Raw genomic sequence first — 25335 nt, 5'->3', positions numbered from 1 at the left:
CACGGACTTCAGCTGCTTCTGTGCGGACCTGCCGCAGAGGTAGCAACACATCTTCGACCGCGAGCGGAGCCGAACGGCCTGTGCCATTTCTCTCTCTTCTGCGGCCGTGAACCGGAGCAAAGCTGGAGCCGGCGGTTCACTGTCCGCCACCGGAACAGCAGCAGTTCCAGTGGAGCGGCACGGAGCGCCAGCCTCCGCCCTGGACCGATGAGCTGGCCGAGATGTCCCGGCACATCTACACCCGACACGGGATAGGAGACGGGCTGCAGAAGCCCGTGTTTCAGGTAGGAAAATAAAAATCATATGAAAAAACGAGGCTTCTCTTCTTTTACATTCACTTAAATGATGTAAGAGCACACAGTCAATAATAATAATAATGATGATAATAATAATAATAATAGAAATATATATATATTATGGGAGAACAATACCTAGACTATAACATGCTAGACTGAAAATTGATTTTTAACAGATGAACACGGATCCCCACAGACTCACTAAACTTAATTATACAACTCTGTTTAACTGAAGCTACATTTTCCATCATTCCTAATGAGCCCCTGAGGTGTCATTAGTCAGACAGAGGCACGGGTCCAGCGCTGTGGTGTGGTGAGAATTTGATTTTCAAAAAGAAATTAAATTGTGTGCTTAATTATTTAACATTTTCTGATGGAGCTCCACTCATGATGAAGGAGGTGGCCCGGGTCACTTTTCCGGCAAGGAAACTGATCTTAGCACTGGAACAGAATCTGCTACTCACAATTGAGACTGAACATGGCTGGAATTTTATTTCATTTTATTTTACTTTTTTTTTTTTTAACAGACAAATACTACTTCTCTGCTTTGTTTTATAGATAGATAACTGGAGACATAGAAAGATAATTTTGGTTAATCCAGCAATTTAAATACCTGACAGATCAGGGTATGTCGTTATATTGATGCAAAAACTGTTAAAAATCCAGCACAGCCATAAATCAGCCCTACTTATTGATTTGCAGTATTTGCCACAGTACAGGACTGTAACCAGAAATACTGAAGGGATAGCTATCACTGTATAAAAGGTGTGGCAGACTCTCTGACAGTATGGATTCATATCATCTCATGAAATATATTGTCACAATACAAAACCCCTATAGACACCATGAAGTACTTTAATGCAGATAAGGGCATAAGTACAGATTCACTGATAATGAAAAAAAATGATAGTTGCATCCTACAGCCGTTGGGGTTTTTGGGGTTTGGAAGTTCAGAAGCATCAACTTTACCTCAAAAGCACCTGAATGTCACAGGAGGACAGGATGCCACACGTATAGTGTTAGAAAAGCTGAGAAGTCATTCATCATATTTCACCCTTCCTCTTTGCATATCAGATGAAGGGTTACCTCACTGGCTCCTCAAGCACCGAGACGAATAGGCTGCGTATGAAACTAGGTCAGAAAAAGTGAATCTGTGCAGCCCAGCAATGTTCACGCAAAAAGAAATTTATTATAGATTTTGGTTTGGCAGTTTAATAAAGTGATAACAGATTGACTTCACATAATCGGGTCATTCCAGAGGACAAGAGGCAGCTGGAGAGAGCCAGAGCCCTGTCAAGCCAGGGGCCTAGATGCTGGTTTTAATGGGGTTGCTGGAATGAAGGTGCCCTTGAGTGAGTGTGGGAAGAGAGTAAGGGATAAATATAGGGAAGATACTGTGTCGCAAACACAGAAAGTTTTTTTTTTTTTTAAATTTGTGTTTGTTTTTACCTCATCAGGGAAACAGGGGGACTTACTCCAGGCGCAGCCGACTGAAGAGGTCCGACGGCAGCACCACCTCTACCAGCTTCATCCTCAGACAGGTAGGACGTGCATCAGTGGCTTGATAGCTTACATTTTAAAATCCTGGTACTGTTAAGTGTTTAGAAGCTAGCCAAATGTCAGCATGATAACGTCCAGTAGTTTTAAAGATGTAGCCGACAGTATGGTGTGTCCTAAAATGGCCACCATACAGACGTTAAACCTGGTGCCACCTTTATCTGTCCCATTAGTGCTAAGAATCTAAAAATAACATTTTTTTCGGAAACCCAACTTTTTTAAAGTGTTTGAACATAAAATCTGGTTGAAACTACTTTGAAAATCTCACTAATTTTCTGGGAAAGTCTGCGATGAGCCTCAGTCAAACAAAAATGGCTAATTCTGACAGAAAAACGTGTGAAATCAGTCACAGGAGATGGCGAACACATCGGGAGATTTGTTGTTTGAACTGTTTGGTTTCTGGCCTCAATCCATCTCTCCAAAACTTTTAGTTTCACTCATAAAAGTTCATCTCATGTCAAGTGAAAAGTGAACAAAAGACTGATGACATCAGACGATATGCTGCCAGAGTTTTTGGCCTCTGCTGTAGTTTAGGGAATCGATGGGCTTTGATTTGTATCAGCCTGGGAATTCAGCCTGCTCGGCTGCTCATGAGGCCCCTGCCGGTCATGTATAATTCATAAGGACCGTGTTAGGCAGAGCCGTTTGAATGCACTTGCTGCCGCCTTCTTTTATATGTGCCACTGTAAAACAAATTCAAATTGGTTTCCTGTATGAAGTCCCTTCTGTAATTCATTATACAGAAGGGACTTACCCTGGACTTTGACATCCCGCTAACAAGTTACCAAGGGAACTGACGGCCGCAGAGGCCTCTCAGCATCACAGGGGTAGTTTGTCATTGGCTACCCCCCCCTCACTGCCTCTTTCACTCTTTCATTTCTCTATACCTGAACTCACACTCCTCCATCATGTGTCGGCCTTTGCCAACACCACGTGTCTCTCTTAGGAGATACAATAACGTCAAATCAAAATGAATCAGGTCGGAGGTGTTTTCACAAGGACATGCTAACAAAAGGACATGACAACTTGTCAAATCTAATAGCCAGTTGTGATTTATAATGGTTGTGCCGGTGCTTGTATCTGTGGCTGGCGTGTTTTCCGTTACATGTAGGTCAATTTGTGCATGAGTCCTGAGCATTCGCAGGTCACACATATAATTTTTTAAGGCAATATTCTAACTAATTTTTCATTTAATTCCATTTCATCACAATCTGTTCAATATAGACAGTATAACTACAGAGCAAACAGATGATGATGATGTAAGAGCACACAGTCAATAATAATAATAATAATAATAATAATAATGATAATGATGGATTCTCATGAATAGTCCAGTCCTTCGTCCTTGTATTTAATTACTAAGTCATTAGGGAATCTATCGCTTTGATTAAACTCCAGTCTATGTACTGTATGTGTAACCTGTTAGTATTGCCCATTAATTATTGAATGGCCACTGCATGAAAATGCCATGGTGTGACCATGTGGATCACAGGAAGGAGGAAAAACAAAATATAATAGGCGGAAAGAATGAAACAAAAATTCAAAAAAAGCAAGTAAGACAGAAGGACAGAGAAATGTACACATAACAGCTCTTGCTCACTCCTTTTTCTTATTACATGCTCACAGATTTCTTTAACACCCCCGCTGTGATTTGTGTCATCACCGGTGTGATCATCATCAGGTGAGAAGAGGAACAGTGGGCTCTCGTTGATTCCCTCGTTTATCCATAGTACCAGCCGCCCTTCAGCAAAGGGGGTCAAGCCCAGAAGGTTGATAAGCAGGAAGCTGCACCTCCTCCTCCTTTTCAGCAGTAACTGCTCACAGGAAAGAAGAAAAAAGCCAAAAAGAATGCAGCCTTTAAAGAAATTCAGAACTGTATATCAGACTTTTCCTTTTCTTATCTGGAACATTTTGTTATCTTACCCACTGACTCACTGTTTGTCCTGGTGACTATGCCACATATACATTTTTAATCCTTAGACCAGTTTTGTGCTTTGAAATCTTGCTTTTTTTTGGCACATGGCAAAAGAAGCCTGAGCAGAAGGGTTATTTATGTTCATTTGTTCACCTAACTCTTAAGTGGGGAGTTGACTTTGAGAGCAACATGAGTTGATGAGTTGCATGACCATAGGGTGTTAAGTGAAGTTTGCCAATGGGCAATTTTACTGCAGATTGACTCCAATTATTAGGGTTACGTGAGGCTGAGCTTAACAAACTGTTAGAGCTGGAATCTGTAAGAGGACCTTATACAGATCAGAGAAAAAGAAGAAGAAAGAGTAAAAAGAAAAAAGAGAGAAATGGTCAGAAATAAAATGATTCTAAGTGTTTGCTTTAAAATGTCACCGTGTTCCCACGTTCAGCTGATTTTGCAGTGAAAGGACAGAATATATTCCATAGATATGTTAGATGAGTATGAGTCATGAGATGCTGAGCAGATCACCGGATCTGAGGTGCTGGTAGAGAGCTGAGCCTCCCAGATGGTGTGCTGAACATCTACATGCACTGCTCGCCTGGGCAGATGTTTCTGTGCGTGGTTGGCGAGCGGATGCCCGAACGGTTTCCGGGCTAACCTTTATAAGAGGATGCCAACGCTTGGCAGATGTTTTGCTCTCAGGAATAATCCAGAGCTGCAGTGTTGAAGAGGCACAGAGGCCCTTTGCTCCGGTTCCACGTTCTCTCATATTTGTGTTTGTTGAGTGAGAGGGCTAAGTGCTTGCTTTTAACTGAGCGTTTGCATGCATATGATGGCTACATTATATATGCTGCATCAAAGCACTGACTGTGCGTCAAGTTTACCACCTCATCCCACAGCAGTGATGGGGAATCTTGATGCAAAACTGTTAGAGCTTGTAATTAAGGACCCTGATCTGTATCTTGTGGAGTTTTTTAAATTGAGTTTTTGATGGATAATTTACTTAAAGGTTTTTCTAAGATACTGGATAAAATTCAGATATTCAAATGAATATCTCCCACAGCAGAGGCACAGTCAGGTGGGGAACCCTGGCAAGAAGACAGATGAAGAAAACACAGATTCGTCTTTGTTTTTTGTTCCCTCACAGTAGTTGCACCAAAATGATTTCTGCTGTGCCAACATTTTGCTTTAGCTACAGTTTCTTTTCCTACAATTTGTTGTTGCTATTTTTAGTCGTGAAGGACTGCTACAGCCATGGACATCAAGTTTTTTTGAGTGCAACCTTTGTGTTATGTCACTCTTAATGACCAAATAACAAATTCAAAACAAATAATGACATTAATAACTCACAGAGACATATGATATGAGTTAGTTAAGTAAATAAGTGAAACTTTACAAAAGCAGGGTTACAATATGTTTCAGTCACAGAAAAATGATAAAAACACACAAACATTTGAATAAATAAATACAACAAACTCAAGCAAAAATAGTTGCGTTAAAGTGCTTCAAATGGTAAGAAAATGCATCAAACATGTTTTGTTAGAACTACAAGTCTGTGCACGCCTCACGTTCTGGTGAGAAACCACCTTTGTTGGCGACGCAAATTAAAACTTAAATGTTCCGTAATGAATTCTGTGGAGATTTTAATGGTCTTTTCAGCTAAGGACTGACCAGAAAATTACTTTTATTAACCTCTGGAATGTGAACCAAAGACCTAATCATCTCTTTTAAAAAGTCTGAATCGAAGTCTTAGCCCATATTCACAGCCTGGGTCACCAAGTTTAATTCCCTCTTATCTGAAATACAAATGTGAAACAAAGTGTGATTGTAAGGCCTGCAGATTTTTTGAAAAGTCTCATTTTGGGGCGCCAATCTTACGATGTCACAGCTTCATCCCAGAAATTTCATTTCATTTCTGAATCACGATACATTAAACAGAGACACTCCTTTAACCTAATTTTTCCGCTTGAAGCCTGAAAAAGTGATAAGGGGCTGGCTTCTTCGCGTTGCTAATCCCTCTTATGTGGGTCACATGGCTCAACTCAGCAGCCTTTAATTCACGAATCACTCGATGGGGCCTCAGCCACTGCTGTCATAGCACACACTGGCACAATGCACTAGTCTCTGGAGTAAATCTGTACCCTAACGAGATTACCCATGAATACTTTCCACACCACTCAGCTGTGTTGGCTGTTACTGCTTCTCACCTGAGTATGTTGAGAGAGTGGCCCTTAAACTAAGTCGTAATCATTAAATCACTATTTAAACTGGACACTGAACTGAATGATCCTGAAAAGGTAGAATCCTTTGCTGCCCTTATGTGTTACTTCATGCACCTGCAGCCTTGTGGCACTTGTGTCAAGTGAAACATGAAACTGACTGTTGCGGCGCTTTTTCTCAAGCCATCAGGTGTTTTGAGAGGTGCTTGTTAGGAGGAGAAGAAGAAAGCTGTGGCAGGTTTGATGAAGATGCATCATCCGACAGGAAGGAGACAGATCTGCTGCAACAAAGTTTGTCAGGAGAGGGCGCTGTTGTTCTTCTTTTTCAAAGAAGCCGCTACAACTCAGACCATGAAAAAAAGATTTAAAAAACAAAACACAGTCTCTTGCAATTTCACTTGGTTTGGATCCTATAAACATAAATAGAGGTTTGATAAATGTGATTTATCTATTTATCTTGTTTATTGTTTTTTGTTTTGCAAAATTTAACAGGAATGATGCACATTACTTTGCATCTCAGAGCCAAAATAATAGTGACAGGAGCATGTGGAGAAATAATAATCAGAACAATACAATACAATACCAACAATAATATTAAAATTTACTTATAGACAGTCACCAAACATGAATTTAGATTATTTTCCTTTTGTTTCTCTTTTCTTTTCAGTTGTGTTTTAATTCTTTTTGATGTTTCTTTTGAGATACGATACCAATCTGTGAGTCTCTGAGTGTTTTGTTGTTTTTAGCAGTACAAATTAATAACAACCGTGCTGCTTCTTTATCTTTATACAGTGTGTAACTTCAGGCATAGCAGTGTCATAATTATTAATTATAATTAATTAATTATACTTGGGAACTAATTTCTAAGAGCTTTGTCCAGAATGCATAAAATATTAAAAGAATAAAATGCTCAGTCGTTTCACAGTCTTCAGTAGTTAAATAGCAGAACCTTCAGCTCCTCCATTATTCTGTGATTGCATTTAACAGACACAGCTCATAAAAGGTGTCAAACCTTAGACTTAAACTCTATAGCTCTTCTTGATTGATTTCCTACATGATCAGTTTCTTTGTAGCAGACATTTATAGATTGATTTTATGGCCGCAGCGTGTCCACAAAGCTGTAAAGACACGAGCAGTTGTTGCAACAGAGCGTAGGCTCAGTAGCATCAGGTCTGCCTCCTGTGAAAAGTATCATCACTCAGCTGTTGACCTTTGCATCATCTGTAAATTATATGTCAGTGTTTGCAAATGGGTGTTCAGGTTAAGAGATTATGTCAAACACACACACATATCCATGCCCAGCATGCTGTTTAATGATGCTCTCAGGCTGCAGACCTCACCACCCGCCACCTCCCTTTATGCCTCTTCCTTATTCACAGCCAGCCAGGCTGACTGGAGCCTCCACCAGCCAATCAGCAGGCTAAATCCCACCTCTGTCATCAGCCAGTGCTGGAGGAAGGGACTGGCTTGTGTGATCTGAGCTTGGGAGGCAGATGAAATGCCAGGTCTGCTGTGCCTCTGGGGACAACCAGGCTGCCTTATAATGGGAACCAACACTCGCTCGGCTCGGGGGCAATAACATCCGATTCAGCATCAGGAAAACACAGGGCCCCACCTTTTTTTTTTGTTTTTATCAGCTGCTCTGGTGTGCTCTTGTCGCTCTGTGCTCTACCTTCATGTGGAGGAAGACACTGCTGGTGGGCTCTGTCACTCCCCTGTCCTCATCATCCATCCTCTCTGGAACAGGTTGATCCTTTTCTGTTTCTGTTTTGCGCCGGAGAGCTGCTTTTTTGGAATCTCACTCCTCCATGTACGATAACTTGTACCTACATGGATTTGAAGACTCGGAGGCGGTGAGTGGAGAGGTGTCTGACTCTTGTAAACCATGCTTTTCTGATGCGCCGTGGCTAGTTGATCCTTACATAAACATCCACACAACGCAATGAGACTTGAGTGGGCTTGAATGTGCACTCTTCTCAGGGGAGTTAGAAGAGGTTGGGGGAAGGGTGTGCACAAGTGTGTGTGTGTGTGTGTGCGTATTTGAGAGAGTGTGTGTCTTAGGGCTCCTCAACCAACTGTACAGTTTTCTCACTGATGCTGCCAGAGAGATGACGGTTTTCTCCTCCTGTCTGGGCTGAGCGTCTGCAGATCTGAACAGTGTTTCCTTACCATCTCTCCAAATGGATGAATGACCAGTATATATGCTGTAAAGCTCCGTTTATGAGCATTGTGGGTGTTTCTGTGTGAGCATGTGATTCCCAGCAATGTCTTGTTCTTAGCCAGTGGCAGAGAACGCCGTCTTCCTTTGTGGCTTCATTTGTATTTTTCTCACTTGGCTGTTTGTCTCTCCCTTCATCACATCCCACTGTACATCATCAAGGTTTGCTGAAAAGACCAACAACTATAATCACGATGATCAGACACTGTGACCATCTGTATGAGACTGATGTGCTGTTGCATGCAACTGCAACGTCTTTCACACAAGACGACAGTGAATGCTTGGTAGAGAAATGCCACATTCCCTTGCCATTAAGCAAGAATTCTCATCTTTAGCACACACAAGCGTCGTCACACACAGATCTCTCAGACCGCCTTTGATGCACAGAGGCAAACAATATTATTGACGGGCATAGTGGGCATCCATGGGTTAAAAATGTGTCGGAGTAGCAGAAAAAAAATCAATAAATGTAGGAGCTGCCTTTGGGTGGAGGGGAGGAGGGAATCCCACTGAGCCAGAATCTGTCAAAACCTTTCTGTAACTCCACCTGACGTCCTTGCTGTCTCTTCAGGATTACAGGTGGAGGGACTTTGTCACTCAGTCTGTCCTATCCACAGTGTTAGGTATAGGGGTTAGTAAGGGAGTATAGGTTCTTTGCAGATTTGCATCTGAGAAGTCATGTTCAGCCTCCGTTGCAGCGGTGCCTAAGATGTCACAGTTTCAGAAAATTCATAACTTTCATTGCTGCAACTTAGAGCAAGACATTTTTGTCAAAGCTGCTGAAGGGTCATTATTTATTCATGTTTAATTATTTATTAGGTTCTAAAACATTCATCAGTTTAAATTGGTTGACTTTGAGTGGAAACAACATTGACATATAATTACCTCTTAAGCTGATATGGAGAACTTGTTAGCAAACCGTCAGCACATCAGCCAGGAGAGTCTAACTTTGTCTATGCACAGAATGAACAGGACTTTCAGAACCCTGATGCCCACAATAACTCTGCCAGATTTTTTCCTCTATATGTCCCTGATAGTACAGTACATTGTACAGTACAATATGAAAATGCCGTCTGTTGGTGTCCTGTTGTTCAGCTGTTGTTGTCATGCGTTATTATTCCATTATTATTGGTCTGAATAACTGATGAGGCCATTAACGTCCACCTCAGACTGTTCAGGAAATGGATTCTCTGTAAAATGATAGTATTCTCAGGGAAAGTCTCGTTCAGTCTGTTAACATTCTGCATCATTGCTTTGTTACTGCTGATTCAGATGCAGGTTCCATTAATGTGTTTTGGTTTGACTTTTTCCAATTTCAATCAAGTAATAAATCCAGTCGTGAGTCTGTTGATACAGCGTCTGCTTTTAAGTCTACATTCATGACACCCATTGAACCCAAACTTAAAAAAATCTTGTTCATACACTCTCAGAGCTGCTGCGCTCCACATTGTTCCATGTTTAGAGAAGTATTGGCAGCACTACAAAAGACATCCTTGGGGCTCTTACTGTCCTTGTGGTTTGCTATCAGCGCTTGTCATTAGCTTGTGGGTGTCTGGATTTTTCGGAAGTGAGACTTTGTCTTGGGATTTCTGAGGCAGCGGGCGGGGAAACAAATGCATAAATGCACCTCTCAACCTGGAGCGACCTGCAGGTTCTCTTATGTGACTCATTTCCAGTTCATTTCCTATGAATGTGTTATAAGCTACAAAGGGACAGTGTTCTGCACTTTGACCATGAATGTAGTGTGTAATGTGTGTGTGTCTCTTTGCAGCGCTGCCACGCTTTGTGCTCTGCAGCTGCACAATTTCTTACCAACTAGAAATGTCTGTTAACTCACATCATGTAAATGTGTGTGAGCAAGTTGGATTACCATTCTCTCACTTTCCCCACACACATTTTCACAATGATCTAACATATTAACAGTAACATACATCACTGTTAAGAACATGAGCTTCAGATCATAAACATAACCACAGAAGTGAAAACAAAAATTAAACTTAGGTATTATTGCTTGAAATTACCAATAGAACAACTGAATTGCACAGCTCCTGTCTTTCCCTACCTTGCATGAATGATTTAACCCACATCCTAAAGTTCTGCACATATACAGTGTTGTTTAATGTATGACTCACCTTTACAAAAGCTACTATGTAAAATACAAATCCTAATAAACCTGCTGCAGTGGATAATTAGTGATTGTATTATTGCAAGTACGTGGGAAGGAGAGTTCTTTGAGCTTCAGGAAGAAGAGTCTTTTGAACCTTAACAATGAAGTAATATTAGTATACTGTGAGCTCAAGTTCCACGTTTGGGCCGAGTTGTTTTAAACGACCCTCGAGATATTTACCCTCTAACCTGCTGATGGCTACTGGGTGGACGTAATGAAGAGAGAATGCTTTTAGCCCTTTATCCTGGGTCTGATAGGAGCGCAGGTCAGGGGAGGAAGAAGGATGGAGATGGGAGAACAGACCGAGCTTTGGCGTCTGAACAGATAAGGCTGGAGTGTGGCACGATGGACTCAAGTCTGGCCCACTTGACACTCCCAGATAATAACCTCACAAACAATTCATTGTCAGAGTGTGTGTGTGTGTGTGTGTGGGGAAACAGGACACAGACAGAGAAGAGGGGGAGAGGTTGGTTGGCAGAGTTGTTACTTGTGTCTGTGCACATGATAGTAAATCAAATTGCCTCGTGCTCTGAACGCTTTATGTCCTTTCCCGTAAAATGTGCCAAATGACATCATCTTTGTCATTCACGCATTCGCAGTTTCAGGAATGTAAAGTAGGCAAACGTGGGGAACAGCATTAAAATGACCAGATTTGCACAGTAAGTTTATCTTTTGTCTGCTTTGTGGTTGTCAAGAACTGAGAAGAACTTGCCTTAGCACAAGAAACCACAGTGAGATATCTTACAGAAGCAACAGTGCATTTACATTTTGCAGAAGCACTCTGCACCTGTAATGAGAAATTGGTTTGTCAGACAAAACAGACAATTTGAAGATGTTACCCTTGGGTCTTGATTCTTTTAATGAGCAATTTCTGCCACTTTTTTTCATATTTTTTTAAAATTATACTATTAATTGATTGAAAAATAATCATTAGTTACATCCCTCTTTAAGATATCCTGTTAACAAATAAACGTACAAGACTGAAAACCGGGAGTAAAAATTCTCTCTCCAGGAGGATGATTCATTTGTTTGAATGGTGAAACATAAAGCAGGTGCTCTTCTATAGTGACCAGTGGGGTGATGCTTTTATTTTCCTTTCTCTCCAGTCCTCCAGTTATAGATTTCATTTGTAATGAGGCAGTAAATAACAGTTATTTGTATTCTGTAGGAAAGACTCCCATGGCTCTGAATGGATCATTAGCAGAGGCGCCTGGAAGCCCTGAACAAAGGCATTAATCCTCACTGTCCAGCCCGGCAGGTTGATTTCAAAGACTTACTGCATTTCAAATCCTCTGTGGCGCGTTTACCATTTATTTTCATTAAATTATTGATATGCAGTAGTATTATTTTTTCACTGACTCAACAATGCTTCCAGACTCAAGACAAGGACAAGTCCTCTGGTTGTCTTTTATTTTGTCCAAAGTAGTTGTATACATATCTTCTTCCTTTGCATTTTTCATGATAGAAAAGGTTGAAAGGATAACTCCTCAATAATAAATTGACTGCGTGTCACTGTCATCAGTCAAGCATGTAATTTACTCAGTGTTGGCGGGTCTAAAGGGCACATACAGTAGACCTACCGTTTACCAAGTCATAATGATAATATGGAGTTTATCAAAAACATACTGTACCTCTGAGCAGAGTACACAGTCAGGCAAAGCATCTGTTCTCCAGCGAACGTGGCTGAAGATGGTAATTGGGTGAGATGGTTGTGGAAAAAGGAGGCACTGTTGCAGGAGAAGAAACTGATGAACAGGGCAGAATTTAAAGCCATACATCATGTCTTAGTCCTGATGTCAAGCAGCCCTTTGTAAGCGTGTTTCCGGCTCCCATGAGCTTTTACCTCATTGTGTGTGTGTGTGTATGTGTGATTTTGCTTGTCCTTGCACATTGTGCATAGTAGTTACAGCTGTCTCCACATGTTTTAAGATGATCCTTTTTTATCAGCAAAAAGAACAATAATATATGACCTTCTACTTCTCCTTTAAAAATGTAAAACAAACGGGGCACTGTCGAAATGTTAAAGGGTCTCCCTCAAACTGCTGAAAGCACACTATTGTTGAAAACATAATTGTATGCTGCACACAGTCCCTCTGAAAAATTCTCTTGGCGCTGTACGGATCCATTGCTCACACAATCTCACATCTTCAGCATTTATGAAATATTCAGATGAGATGAATGAAGCTTCATTTAGTATATCTCCCTGTCCTCTCTGGAATGGATGCTCTTAATGTGTTGTGTTGAACAGAGTACGTGACAGCCTCCATAGGGGCAACAGACTGTGCCATCATCTGTTAGACAAACATTTGTGCTGAGGCCCAGTTTTTCACCCCATTTGGCTGAGTCTGCAGGACTCCGAACGTCCACCAGCTGGTTGTACAGCAAAGCGGAAGGCAGAATTCACCCAACCTGACGAGCTGGTTTAGAGACGTACTGGTTTAGCAGCACAGAGAATCTTTGTGTTTGAATTACAGGTTCATAGATATAAATGATTTATTTGGGTTTATAATTGACTTTAAGGTTGATCAACCACATACACAGATACCCATTAAATGTGATCCACTGTAGTATAAACTGAAATTGTTCAAATTATTCCACTTCCTGTTCCTATTTTTTTTTTTTTCCACATTTTTTCTGATGTGACATTTCAGTTGGATCAGTTTCATCTCATTGCGCCCGATGCCAGCTGATGTGCCCTTCTGGTTTTATTTAATGTTGTGAAATTGGAGCTTGCATGGAGGTAAAGACTGACAGAAAAGAGTTGGAATAGTAGTGTGTTGTAAGACACCAGAGTGTTAACACAAGAATATATTCCTGATTCAAACAGTAACACGATATCCGGAGCTCTGTGCTGCTCTCTGCTAGCTGTAACACAAAGAGGACACTGCGTCACCTGCCATACTGTCAACATGACATTATTATGTTATGATGCATGAGGTTGAGAACATGGAAGGTACATTTGACTATTTGTATGCATACACTGTGGAATAGGCAACTGTAGGCACAGAATATATGCACAAGCTGTTGTGCCAAGAGAGCAGGGTGTGAAGAGTTGTATAACATGACAGTAAAAGAAAATATTGAAATGACATTTTGAAAACAGAACATTTATTATATAAAGTTTTTTCATTTCTGCATTTGCATTTGATGTAGTTTATATTTGACATAATATACCGTCCTCTGTATAGACCTGGAAAACAGACCACTCATTTTATAGTCTCTGTTAAATTGGCCCTGCCATAATGTGGCAAACAATTAAATGCACACATAGAAGAATACACTTGTGCTATGCAGTAATTTATCTTTTGAAGGTGAATACCAACGTCTGCGGTCTTTGTGTGTCACCTCAAGAGGGATGAACAGCTTTGATTGTCAGACATGAAAGTGAAGAAGTTATTAAGTTATGAACACATTCATGTATTCTGTTATGGTACGTGTCGTGGCTGTTGCACTATATTGTGTACAGCGTTACATCAGGCTACATGGTTCTATATGATAGTCATGTTCACATGTTATGTAATGTTTATGCACTGATTGTTGCATCCTGTAGTTGCCTGTTCAAGCCAATAAATATCAGTTTGACGTGGACTGATGACACTTTGTTTGCTGCATCTCTGTAGCGCCTTTATAGTGCTTTTTTGTCTCCATAAATACATAAAAAGAGAAACTGACAGACAAAGACATGTTAGGCCGACAGGCAAACAAAGAGCGTTACAAATGACTGTGGACAGGTGGGTTACAGATACCGTGAGGCCAATGAATCATAAAGGCTATTGGTGTCCACTGCAGCAGCAGCCATGCTTACTCTCATCATTCACTCCTTCATCTCATTTAATGCTGGCGACAAGGGGAATAGCTGGCTCCTGACCCCCGTAGAGGCTGATGTGAACGGCACATTCCCTGTACCTGTGCTAGAAAGCTATGATGAGCAGTAATTAGCTCGTGGACCCCAGAGAGTCTGTGCACCAAGCTAGTTGTTTCTCGCCTATGGGGCAGGCATCCAGTGCTGATGCTAATGTAGTGATTACTCAGCCATAGTGTAGCGTGAAGTACAGATTTTGTGTTATGCAGCAGCAACATCTCACTCCATCACAGAGGCAGAACGACAGCTAACTGGACTTGATGGAGTGAAAAGACCATAAATGATGTAATAACAAAATGCTTTAAAGCACTTTTTAGTAGAAGAACAGCCAACTCAGTTCACCTGAAAGAGACCTTTCTACCAGGTGAGGTGACTTTTTCAAGACTCTGGTTCAGGAGCTGAATCTGTAGGCAGGAAAGATGCTCGGCAAAAGGGTTTTTTGGGGGGAGGAGTTTCAATATGATTGTAATTTTTTGGGGTGAGTACATTCAGAAGCACGCATTAATAATTTATCCTCCATCTTTATCTGCAGCACAAGCAGTAGCCTCAGAGTATATGCTGTCAAAATTCAACACACAAATACATTAAATAACTCAGAGAAATTGACGATAGGGCTGCAACTAACAGTTATTTTCACTATCAATTATTTCATCACTCAGTTATCAATCAGTTAAATGATTGGACTATAAAACATAAAACGTTTGACCAATGGTCGAGAATTCAAAAATATGAAGAAAGCACTGAATCCTCACATCAACGTCAAATATTTGGCATTTTTGCTTTAAAAGAAAAGAGTTGGCGAGTCAACTTTTTATGCTGTGTTTGCTGTGTAAAGGTCCACTGCTTTCAAGTGGACTCCAGTTTCCTGAGTTATAACAGCCAGGGTGTAAAGTGTCGGGTAGTTTTGATGTAGCTGGGGTTTTTAAAATGTTGGCAGCCATCGACGATACTTCTCTTTTTTTCTGTAATTTTTAAATTCGATTTTCTTGTTCCTTTAATTGTGATGTTGAAATGGAAGAAACATATGATCCACAGTCATATCATATAATGTACTCAAGTTCCATTGTTTAAAATACAATATAACCTTCAAGGCAGCTGCTGTTTCTGAGCTCAGAGGGAACAGTACTGCACCAGCACCACCTCACTAAACACGTATGTATGTATGTATGTATGTGTATGTGTATATTTATTTCAGTGCTTCGGTGCTCAAACACACAGAGCTGCTATCACATGGTGCAGTTGCAGCAAATTGGACCTGAAGCCAGATATCCCACATAGATATCCTCAGAGCCAAGTTAGCATGGTTGCACATGCATCATGGCTGTCTGTAGACAGGAATATAAAAGTCTGTGTAAAGAATAGTTTATAAAGAGTCATCTCTGTGCATCTTTAAAGCATGGTGGCCTTGGATTGAGATCTGCCCCTACCGCGTGCTGTGGATGTGGTGTGATCATCATCTCTGCTGATGTCTCCGTCAGGAGGTCTGAAATAAAAATCTCTTCAGCAGCGCCCACCCCTCACTGCAGGGTGGGCAGCTCCCTGCATGTGATAGCGGAGCTTGATGAGCACACTGGTGCTGTAATAACACTCTCTGCTGAGCTGAGACTCTCTCCAGCAGTGTCTCTGTGCAGCCACTGTTACTTCTGTTTATGTTTGTACATTTTCCTCAGCTAGTCAGTCATGATCTTGCTGTCTTTCTGGTTCACTATCTCTCTCTCTCTGTCTCTCTCCTACCGTTCTGTCTCTCTGCCTTGAATAAGTGGGTGGGCGTTTTTGCTTCTCCTCTAACCCAGCAGCTACTGACTTGTAGATAATAAGGAAGAGGGGTGAGGGAGTGGGTGAGTTGGGAAGGAGATGACTCCACTGATAGTGACAGTATTAGTCTGATCTGCAGCCTGAGGCACGCTGGTGGGGAGGTCAAGACACCCACTGAGTCCCAGTGGAGCACACATACATACATACAGTACAGATAAGATGCAGTATAACCAGTCATTTTAAGGACTGGTCAAAAAACCCTATTATATTCTCACAGGACATACAGATGAATAATAGACTGAAAAAAAGGAATAAATCAAAGTGAAAAAGTCTATTCTAATTTCAAACCAAACTTAATTTGAATCTCTTTTCCTGTGATAATAGATGGTGTCAGAAGTGCAATAGACTTTCAGCCCATAGAGGTCAGTGCAGCAATGCATCTTCCTCATTCAAGGTTGTGTGGATTTTCTATGAGACTGCAGGTGAAAAGGGAGAACTCCTCTGCGTCACTCAAATTCATATTTACTCAAATAACCATGGATATGAAATAAATGAAGCGGGATTTCCTGTTGACATTCCACTGGCGGAATACTGTGTCTTCCCCTGGTGTTTCTAAATTTATTTCTAAAAATAAAACCACCATCTTTCTGAACCTTTCCCCCCAGCCGGTTCGTCATCTTTAATCTGTTAGCCTTTGATCCTGTATGGAGAGGAATACAAATAGTCATGTGACACAGCAACACACACACACACACACACACACACACATACTCATTCATTTGCTTTGTCTCTGTGGGTTTAAGAAAGAGTCTCTTATTATGTTCTGCATCTATTTGCACTGTTTTGCATTTAAATGTGTTATGTTTTGAATAGGACATACCCAATTATGTATTACACAGTTGTTTATTGTTATGCCTTTTGGATGTCAAGTTTATTTCGTGTAACATAAAGAACGTTGTCATCCTGTGGCGGTTTCACCAGTAATGGTCATTTTTAGTCCTCAGTGTAACATATTATTTCCATCTTCTGTGTCCTGCTGTTCTCCAGGGCTCAGCTGATTCCTACACAAGCCGACCGTCTGACTCGGATGTGTCCCTGGAGGAGGAGAAGGAGGGTGGCCGGCAGGAGAAGGAGCAGCAGGCTACTGTTCAGCTCGAGAGGGCAAAGGTCAGTTTCACTGGGAACTATCTACAGAACAACAGAGCTACGTACTGTACTGTATATCACGTAGAACACACATAATCTCAGCTCACAAGAATAATACGTGATTCAGGTTCATTGACTGCACCATACTACAGGTCTGTGTTAGTGTTGTCAAATTGTCTAAAGTATAGAGATTTAGACTGATCCCATTCTCCTCATATTCTCACACCTGTTCTAAACACAAACAGTGTTAAAGTTATTTTTTATCTCAACTACAATTGAGTTCCGGTGCCAAAGGAAATAAAATGTGTCTACTGCAAAATTTTTGGTTAGATTTTGGTTTTATAAATATAAACAGACATTACTTTACTTTATCCTGATGAAGTTGATATATTAGTAATACCAGCAGCACTGCAGTTGTAGCAGAGGTACAGTAGTAGTACATAATTGTACTATCAGCAAACAGCAACAGTACTATTAAGAATTTAACTATGATGAAGCCTTTCATCTATTTGGCCATGGAGTGAGGTCCTCTGCTGGCCCTGCTGTGTGCTGTGGTTGTGGTGTGATCACCACTGCTGATGTCTGGCGACCACCTTCGTCAGCAGGTCTGAAATAGCGTCTCTGTAGCACCACCCACCCCTCACTGCAGACTCGCTGCATGTGTGATGCTGAGGCCTTGATGAGCACATTGGTGCTGTAATAACTCTGTCTGCTGAGGGGAAACCCGCCGTCTAGCTGTGTCTCCGTGTGTACACTGTTGCTTCTGCTTATGTCATAAACTGTTTCCTCAAAAAAATGCAATATCATATGCTAATATCAATAAATTATTATTGTGGTTAGGGTTATTTAATTTAATATTGTGTGACAGACCTATCCCTATTATATACTCATGCTGCTTTTCCCTGCCCTCTGTCTCACAGACTAAAGCGGTGGCATTCGCTGTGAGGACCAATGTCAGCTACTGTGGTGCGTTGGATGAGGATGTTCCTGTGGCCGGCACTGCAGTCTCCTTTGATGCCAAGGACTTCCTCCACATCAAAGAGGTGCAATTCAGTCACTATCCAGTAACGCTAAACCTGATTTAATTTAGTACACTCCATTTGGTTTATAAATAGATCATCTGGACTAATGCATCATCTAAGGTGCGCTGTAAATCTCAGTTACATTAACTGTGTGTGTGTGTGTCTATATATATATATATATGTATGTGTGTGTGTGTGTGTGTGTGTGTGTGTGTGTATATGTATGTATGTGACGGTCAGATCAGGGCTCTCTGAGGACCAGACCATCTGTTGCAGGGCTCATTATTTCTCATAGTTCTTTATGACTCTGGCTGTATGCTTGGGCTCGTTTTCATAATGAATATTAGCCTTGATTGGAATCCAACAGTTTTTTTTCTTGGAAATGAAGGAGATTTTAGTAGTACGGTCATCAGTGAGCCAAACAGTTCTGGGACCGAGCACTCAATCGCTGCTGCTTAGGAGACAGCTTTAAATTTCTCTTAGATATTATTATGTATAGAGATTCGTGGTATCACAGCTACTCTTTGATTGTGTTTGTGATTGGGACTTATAAGGAAGGTACATTTTTGGATCATGATTTTAGATATTGCAGCACCAAGTGGAAGCTGCTTTGTGTCTTAATAAGGGAATGAATGAGAGTTTACAGGATATGATCATTAATTTACTGCAGTTTTATGGGTTTATAAAAATTAATCCCAGGCTTCTCCATTATCAGTTATTACTGTCCATCCTGCGGAGTCACTTGAAATTCTAATGATTTTATCTCTTCCTTTTATAGAAGTACAACAACGACTGGTGGATTGGCCGCCTGGTGAAGGAAGGCTGCGACATCGGCTTCATCCCGAGCCCTCTAAAGCTGGAAAATATCCGACTCCAGCAGGAACAGAAGAGAGGACGCTTCCATGGGTGAGTAGAGGAGGAGGACTGGATGAGAACTTGGATGTGAGAGTGCAGGCGGTGGAGGAATCAGCCGCAGCAGATTTTGTAGAGTAAACACATGGATCAGAAGGGATAAAGGGAGATGGATGGAGGGTTTGGGCTTGTGTTGAGGAGAGAGCCACTTTAGGGATGAGTAGAGCCTGGCGGTTGAGCCAGCAGATAGGGAGGAAGTGGAGCTGGAGGTGGATGACGGCCAAGTTGTGTTGTGTGGTCCAACCTCTCTGAGGTGTGCCTGGATTGTGGCCACCACAGAATTTTCCATCAGATGAGGTGATGGGTTTTAGCCATGAAGGCGATTAGAGATGCTGAGTATTGTAATCTGTCCTCACTTAAAATGGTGAAAGAAAAGAAAGGTGTCACCTTGAGTCATTTCTTTTTCTTTTTAGTTTCTATTACAGAAGCATCTAGCCTCTATAAAAATAAAGTGAAACAAAAATGATTGTTTTTAGTTTTTAGTAACACTTAACACTAAGTGTGTGTAAAAAGTAATATAGATTGCTGAGCGTTATTTCCTGTCATTAGCTAACTCTTTCATAGCATGATGTGCAGCCTTGTGTCCATTCTGTGGTCACGTGTTTTCCAGGGGCTGGTGGAGTTTGGCTGATGACATCTTGACGGATTTTACTTTAACACATTACTCTTTCTCTTCTGTGTTATGAATGCAGCAGTAAATCCAGTGGAAATTCCTCCTCTAGTCTGGGTGAAATGGTGTCGGGCACATTCAAGCCAAACCCCAACTCTGCAGGTTTGTCCCAAAGACACAAGTCCGTTTAGGTCTGAGAGGCGACACTGTCGTCAGATTCACAGAGGGAATTGTTTGTCTATATTTGTTCTGTGATATTTTGACGCGTTATAGAGTCTGATATAATTTTGAATATAGTCCCAGCTCAGTATGCACTTACTCACTCGATCCTTTCTTTCTTTTTCAGGAAAGCAGAAACAGAAAGTGGTGAGAATCTGAAATTACTTATTTCTTTTCATGTTTTGTGGGGAAAAATACCACTTCTTCTATAACTTATACTAATAATTATAATAGTACATTTAAAGCTTGATAAAATGAAAATAAGAATAATATTAAAAAATAAAAATTTGTAAACAGTTGTCCACAGCTTTACTTTACTTTTTGAAAAGTTTATACATTATATGGAGAGCTTGGTGACTTAATCATAATAATATCAAATAATAATTGAAAGATCAAAGATTGACAGGAGCTGTGTGTTCCCATCCCTCCAGGCTGAGCACATCCCTCCATATGATGTGGTTCCCTCCATGAGGCCAGTTGTCTTGGTTGGACCGTCCCTGAAAGGTTATGAGGTAGGACGCGCTGCTGCTGCTCTGGCTAATTCCTCAGTTGAAAGTTGTCATTGATTATCAGTTGCTATTGGAACCACAGGACAAACAATAAAGGAGGCCAGGGAGGTGGTGGGAGCCAGAGTCAGTTGTCATGGCATCACAGTCTTCGCCTCCCATTCTGGTGTTGCCGTGGTAACAACCTTCTGGGTAAACTGCGTCAGTCTGAAAATGTGGAGCATGGTTTGAAATTAGAAGCAGAGAAAAATGTGTAGTGAGTGTTTCAGTAAGAAACACAGATTTTAGCCACTGATCACTTGAGACACCTTTTCAGTTTATTGTTCGCTTCAACACTGGACAGCAGTTAAGTTCTACGAACAGTAAAGCTCACAATTGACAAGATTTGTGTGTGAGCAGTGCTACAAATAAGGGTGTATTTACTTTTATTAGTCACAAGACAATAAATAAGAGCTGTGTGCATTATGTCAAGCTTGTGTGAAAGGCGGTTCAGTTGCAGTGTTGGAAGCGGTATTCAGATCCTTTAAGGAATTATTTAATTTAGCAACGCAACAAATTCTCTGAACGCTGCAAATGTTGTGCATTTAAAGTGTTTCTGTAGTGAAAGTACAGAAATATTATCAGCAAAATGTACTTAAAATTAAAAGTACACATTATGCAGCTCAATGACCCTTGACAGTGTTATATTATTGCTGCATATATTATATTACTATATATATGTATTATATTACAGTTTGTATGCAAGCAGCATTTTAATGTTGCAGCTGGTTGAGTTGTGAAGTTGCTACTTTATTCACTGTTAGGTAGTTTTATCTATTATATTTTAAAAACTGATCATATGTTTTCATGTAGAATATTCATCCTCAAAGTAATCAGTAACCGTAGCTGTCAGAAAAATGCATTTCTCCCTAAAAAGGAGAGTCTTTTAATCCAGAGAGTCATTGCACATGTTAATAGCTTTATTTTTCATCTGACAACTGCTCTGTGTTTCAGCTCAAAGGCCATCAAGCCACTGTCAACCCTCTCTCACTGTCAAGCTCATTTGAACAAATCAGAGTGACAGCTGGCACAGCTAAGCACAGAGCTTTACTTGTTTCGATTCATGTATCCATGAATTCATTGCCGTGAGTCAAACACCCCGAACAAATAGGATGACTGACTGTCTTTAAGGATGGCTTTCTGAACTACTTCATCTTGAATTTATGTTTCAATCCAAGGCCTCAAAGTGACACTCATATTCATCAGCCACAGCCGTACTGAAGGCTGCACTGTGTAATTGACCCAATTCATCACCTGTGCATTAGCCTTTGCGACACTTCTCATTGCAGCTCCTAATCACTTTATTTAATGTGGCTCATGTTTGCTCTGCTGAGAACCGGGAGGAAAGAAACTGTGCTCAGTGTAGACAAATCGCTCGGTCAAATGTGTAATTCAGACCATTCACAGACTCAGCAGCAGCCTGAGTGGATGGCATCAGAATGAATAATAAGAGTTCACGTCTACTGTTTTGCTGCTCTGCAGCGTATTCAGTAGGTGTGTAAGGATGCAACATGCCAAACACTATGCTCTCTCCTTGGCTCTCCTTTGCCTAATCTGTCTTTAATTATGTTCTCTTCTTCTTCATCATCTTTCCTTTTCATCTTGTCTCCTCCACCTTCTCCCTCATTCACTGACGTAGGTGACAGATATGATGCAGAAGGCGCTGTTTGACTTCTTGAAGCACAGATTTGATGGGAGGTAAGCAGTCAGAGCAAAGCAGCACCCGTCGTTCAGTGCATCATCCTGCTGCCAGTTTGCTCTGTATGACGTGTATGCTTTGCATTGTTGCAGAATCTCCATCACAAGGGTAACAGCTGACATATCGTTGGCCAAGAGGTCAGTACTAAACAACCCCAGTAAGAGGGCCATCATTGAGAGATCCAACACCCGCTCCAGCCTTGGTAAAGCTACAGGAACTATCTCACTCAATGATGTGCATGTCTTGTAGATGTTTAGACTGTGAATAGTTTGTAATTACCTTCATGTTCCTTCGTGTTCATAGTTGTTCTGCAAATATGTTGTTGTCTTCTTGTAGCGGAGGTCCAGAGTGAGATAGAAAGGATCTTTGAGCTGGCCAGGTCTCTACAGCTGGTGGTGTTGGATGCAGACACCATTAACCATCCAGCACAGCTCATCAAGACCTCATTAGCACCCATTATCGTCCATGTTAAAGTGTCCTCACCTAAGGTAAGATTGAAAGCTTCGATACTAGATACAGTATCCTTCTCTCTCCGAACAGCATACTGTAAATAGTCTTAAGTGTTAAAGATGGTATCGTTTGATTAACATTATTTATAAGTAATAAAAATAACTTGCCTCACTCGGCAGGCAATAACAAGCAGCGTAATAGGTCAAACAGAATCTCAGAAACAGTTTTAGTTTTATTCCCCTGCTATTTACATTTCAAAGTGAAATATGAGAGAAGACCATCCGAGCAGTGAGGGGAAGTCTGAATCAGGAGGCATGACTGTTACACTTGGAGTCTGAACTCATAGGAGCAGTGACAGGCGTGTTATTACTTGTGCTGGTTTGATTTTCTGGAAATTTAATCTCTTCTCCCAAACATGCATACAGCAGCTGTAATGTTTAGAGAGCAGTCGTAACTCATAGGATTGGAGATGGTCATAGAGTGTGGCTTGTTTACTTAGCAGCAGGTCTTTGTAGTTGGTGTTCTTTCCATAATTGGAGTTATTTTCTTGTGTTTTTTGACTGTATATGTCCTTCCCACAGGTCCTCCAGCGGCTGATCAAATCAAGAGGGAAATCTCAAAGCAAACACTTGAATGTGCAGCTTGTTGCAGCTGAAAAACTAGCACAGTGTCCTTCTGTGAGTAAACATCAAACACCCTTTTAAAGCTACACAAGCAAAAAGCTAGTTAGTTCAGTTTTATTTTTCAACCACCAGCGTTGAAACTTTGAGAAGAGACCCGTATGCAGCACTAGTTACACTTTCCTCTCTTTCTTCGCAATCTCAGGAGATGTTTGATATTATTCTGGATGAGAACCAGCTGGAAGATGCATGTGAACATCTGGCAGAGTACCTGGAGGCGTACTGGCGTGCTACACACACTTCACTTAGCACGCCACTCAACCCCCTGCTAGGACGCAATCTGGGCTCCACTGCTCTCTCACCGTATCCTGCTGCCATTCAGGTGAACTTGTCAGACAGAAAAGAATAAAAAAAAGTTGCTGTATTCTCTTCCTTTGGTAGTTAAGTTTAAGTTTGAATTCCTGATTTTCCTTATTATTTGTGTTTGTAGGTTGCTTATCTGTAAAATTCTGTCACTCTAAAATATACCCTCATATTTTGTAATGTTAATGTACTTTTGATAAATGGATTATGCCTTAAAGTCATAGCTCAGATGCATGAATTATTGCTGCAGTCAGGCTTAAAGCAATACTCTGATCTTTTGAGTATCAAATCCTCTCCTGAAGTCTTAAAAAGTAGTTTATAGTTTCTTCATTGTTGTAGATCAGCAACATAATCAGCTTCTCTGCTCTCCATCCAAATGCCCGGGATGTTTCCGGACACTTAAATTAAAGAAGGTTCAGTAATTCAAAAGTTCTCTTTCATGCTACAGCTCTACTCAAGGTTCTGAAGATCCACTGAAAGCAACTAATTAGAGAAATATTGGCAAAACTATGAGTGTTTGATACATAATGAGCATATGGATCTGTCACTCTTGAAATCCACTGTAACTAACTGAATTCAAGCTGACAGAAGTTTGTTTCCTCATTGACAGCAATGAGGAAACTGCTAACACATTACAACTATTTTACAATCATCTCTCAAACCTACATGGGCAGAGTTCTGTTTAAAGTAAATTCTGACTTTCAATTCTGCGACATAGAACGTCTTCTTGTATCATTAAATATGATCCTATTAGCAGGTGTTTACATTAGATAGAAGAAATAAATCAAATATTTTAACCTTTGCAATACTTTATAAACCTTTTTTGTGTAATGTCTAACATCATGAATCATGCAAAGCTGTTGTACATATTCTGTTCAACTGTTGTATCAAATGATTCACAAAGCAAAACATCACACAGAGTCATTATTTCCTCTCTTAAACAGGCTCAGAGAAACCGGAATAGCAACCACACAACAACAGACCATTCACCTGTTGAACGTCGCAGTCTGATGCCTGCTGATGAGAACTACCACAACGAACGGGCACGGAAGAATCGCAACCGACTGTCCTCGGGCTCACAGCACAGCCGAGACCACTCGCCTCTGGTGGAGGAAGACTACCAGGACCCCTACCAGGACTCTTACAAGCCTCATCGTAACCGAGGATCGCCAGGAGGCTACAGCCAGGAGTCCAGGCACCGGCTCTGAGCTGTGACCTGCTGTAAACAAAGTCTAGGCTGGTCTGTCTTTAAGCAACCACCATGGACCTAAGATTTGAGGCAACTTTACTGTAACATGATGAAACAACTACACTCATTTGGACTGTAACAACCCCGCACTGATGTGTAGTACCTCATATTCCATTTGGCCTTGGCTTCTGCCAAATGGGCATTTGAACCTAAAAAAAAAAAACAAAAAAAAAAACCTGCTCTTGCTTTGATGTGAACAAGGGAAGGAATTGGATATGAAAGTAGCACAAGACCAGAAAAGTTATATTTTAAAAGGAAGGCTAAAGCTGATCTGAATACGCCACAGGTGTGGCTTGTGAGTGAGGTCAACACATGATAGTGTGCGACGTAGGCTCTTCTGGACCCTCCCTGCCACCTCAGCTGTTCCAGTAGCATGCAGGTAGGACTGTAACTACAGGTCCCTACATGCCTCAATCCAGTGCCAGACAGCAAGAGCATCCAGCGGTGATGATCAGCACAGAACCTGTTTGCACGCACCCAGGAGCTGGTAGAAGCAGAATATAATGCATTTTTG

At 41.1% G+C, this 25335-nt stretch overlaps 1 protein-coding gene across 3 annotated transcripts; it reads left to right on the top strand.

Annotated features, from left to right (window-relative positions):
- Positions 1 to 221: 221 nt before the first annotated feature.
- cacnb4a (calcium channel, voltage-dependent, beta 4a subunit) lies at positions 222 to 25059 on the top strand. 3 transcript variants are annotated; one of them, XM_041057037.1, is made up of 14 exons: positions 222 to 284; positions 1754 to 1837; positions 17034 to 17153; positions 18053 to 18175; positions 18933 to 19060; positions 19762 to 19838; positions 20023 to 20042; positions 20327 to 20407; positions 22080 to 22138; positions 22232 to 22341; positions 22476 to 22627; positions 23171 to 23266; positions 23415 to 23591; positions 24517 to 25059. In XM_041057037.1, the coding sequence occupies exons 1-14, from the start codon at positions 222 to 224 to the stop codon at positions 24778 to 24780; spliced, it is 1554 nt and encodes a 517-aa protein (XP_040912971.1). In that variant the 3' UTR covers positions 24781 to 25059. The 3 variants fall into 3 exon arrangements, with proteins under 3 accessions (XP_040912971.1, XP_040912969.1, XP_040912972.1); XM_041057035.1 differs by having other exon boundaries at positions 19759 to 19838; XM_041057038.1 differs by lacking the exons at positions 222 to 284; positions 1754 to 1837 and adding an exon at positions 7793 to 7837 and having other exon boundaries at positions 19759 to 19838.
- Positions 25060 to 25335: the final 276 nt, after the last annotated feature.

The sequence above is a fragment of the Toxotes jaculatrix genome, chromosome 15 (genome assembly GCF_017976425.1).
Source record: "Toxotes jaculatrix isolate fToxJac2 chromosome 15, fToxJac2.pri, whole genome shotgun sequence".
NCBI lineage: Eukaryota > Metazoa > Chordata > Actinopteri > Toxotidae > Toxotes > Toxotes jaculatrix.
Note: the sequence above shows the minus strand (reverse complement) of the source record. Positions and strands in the feature narration are given on the sequence as shown.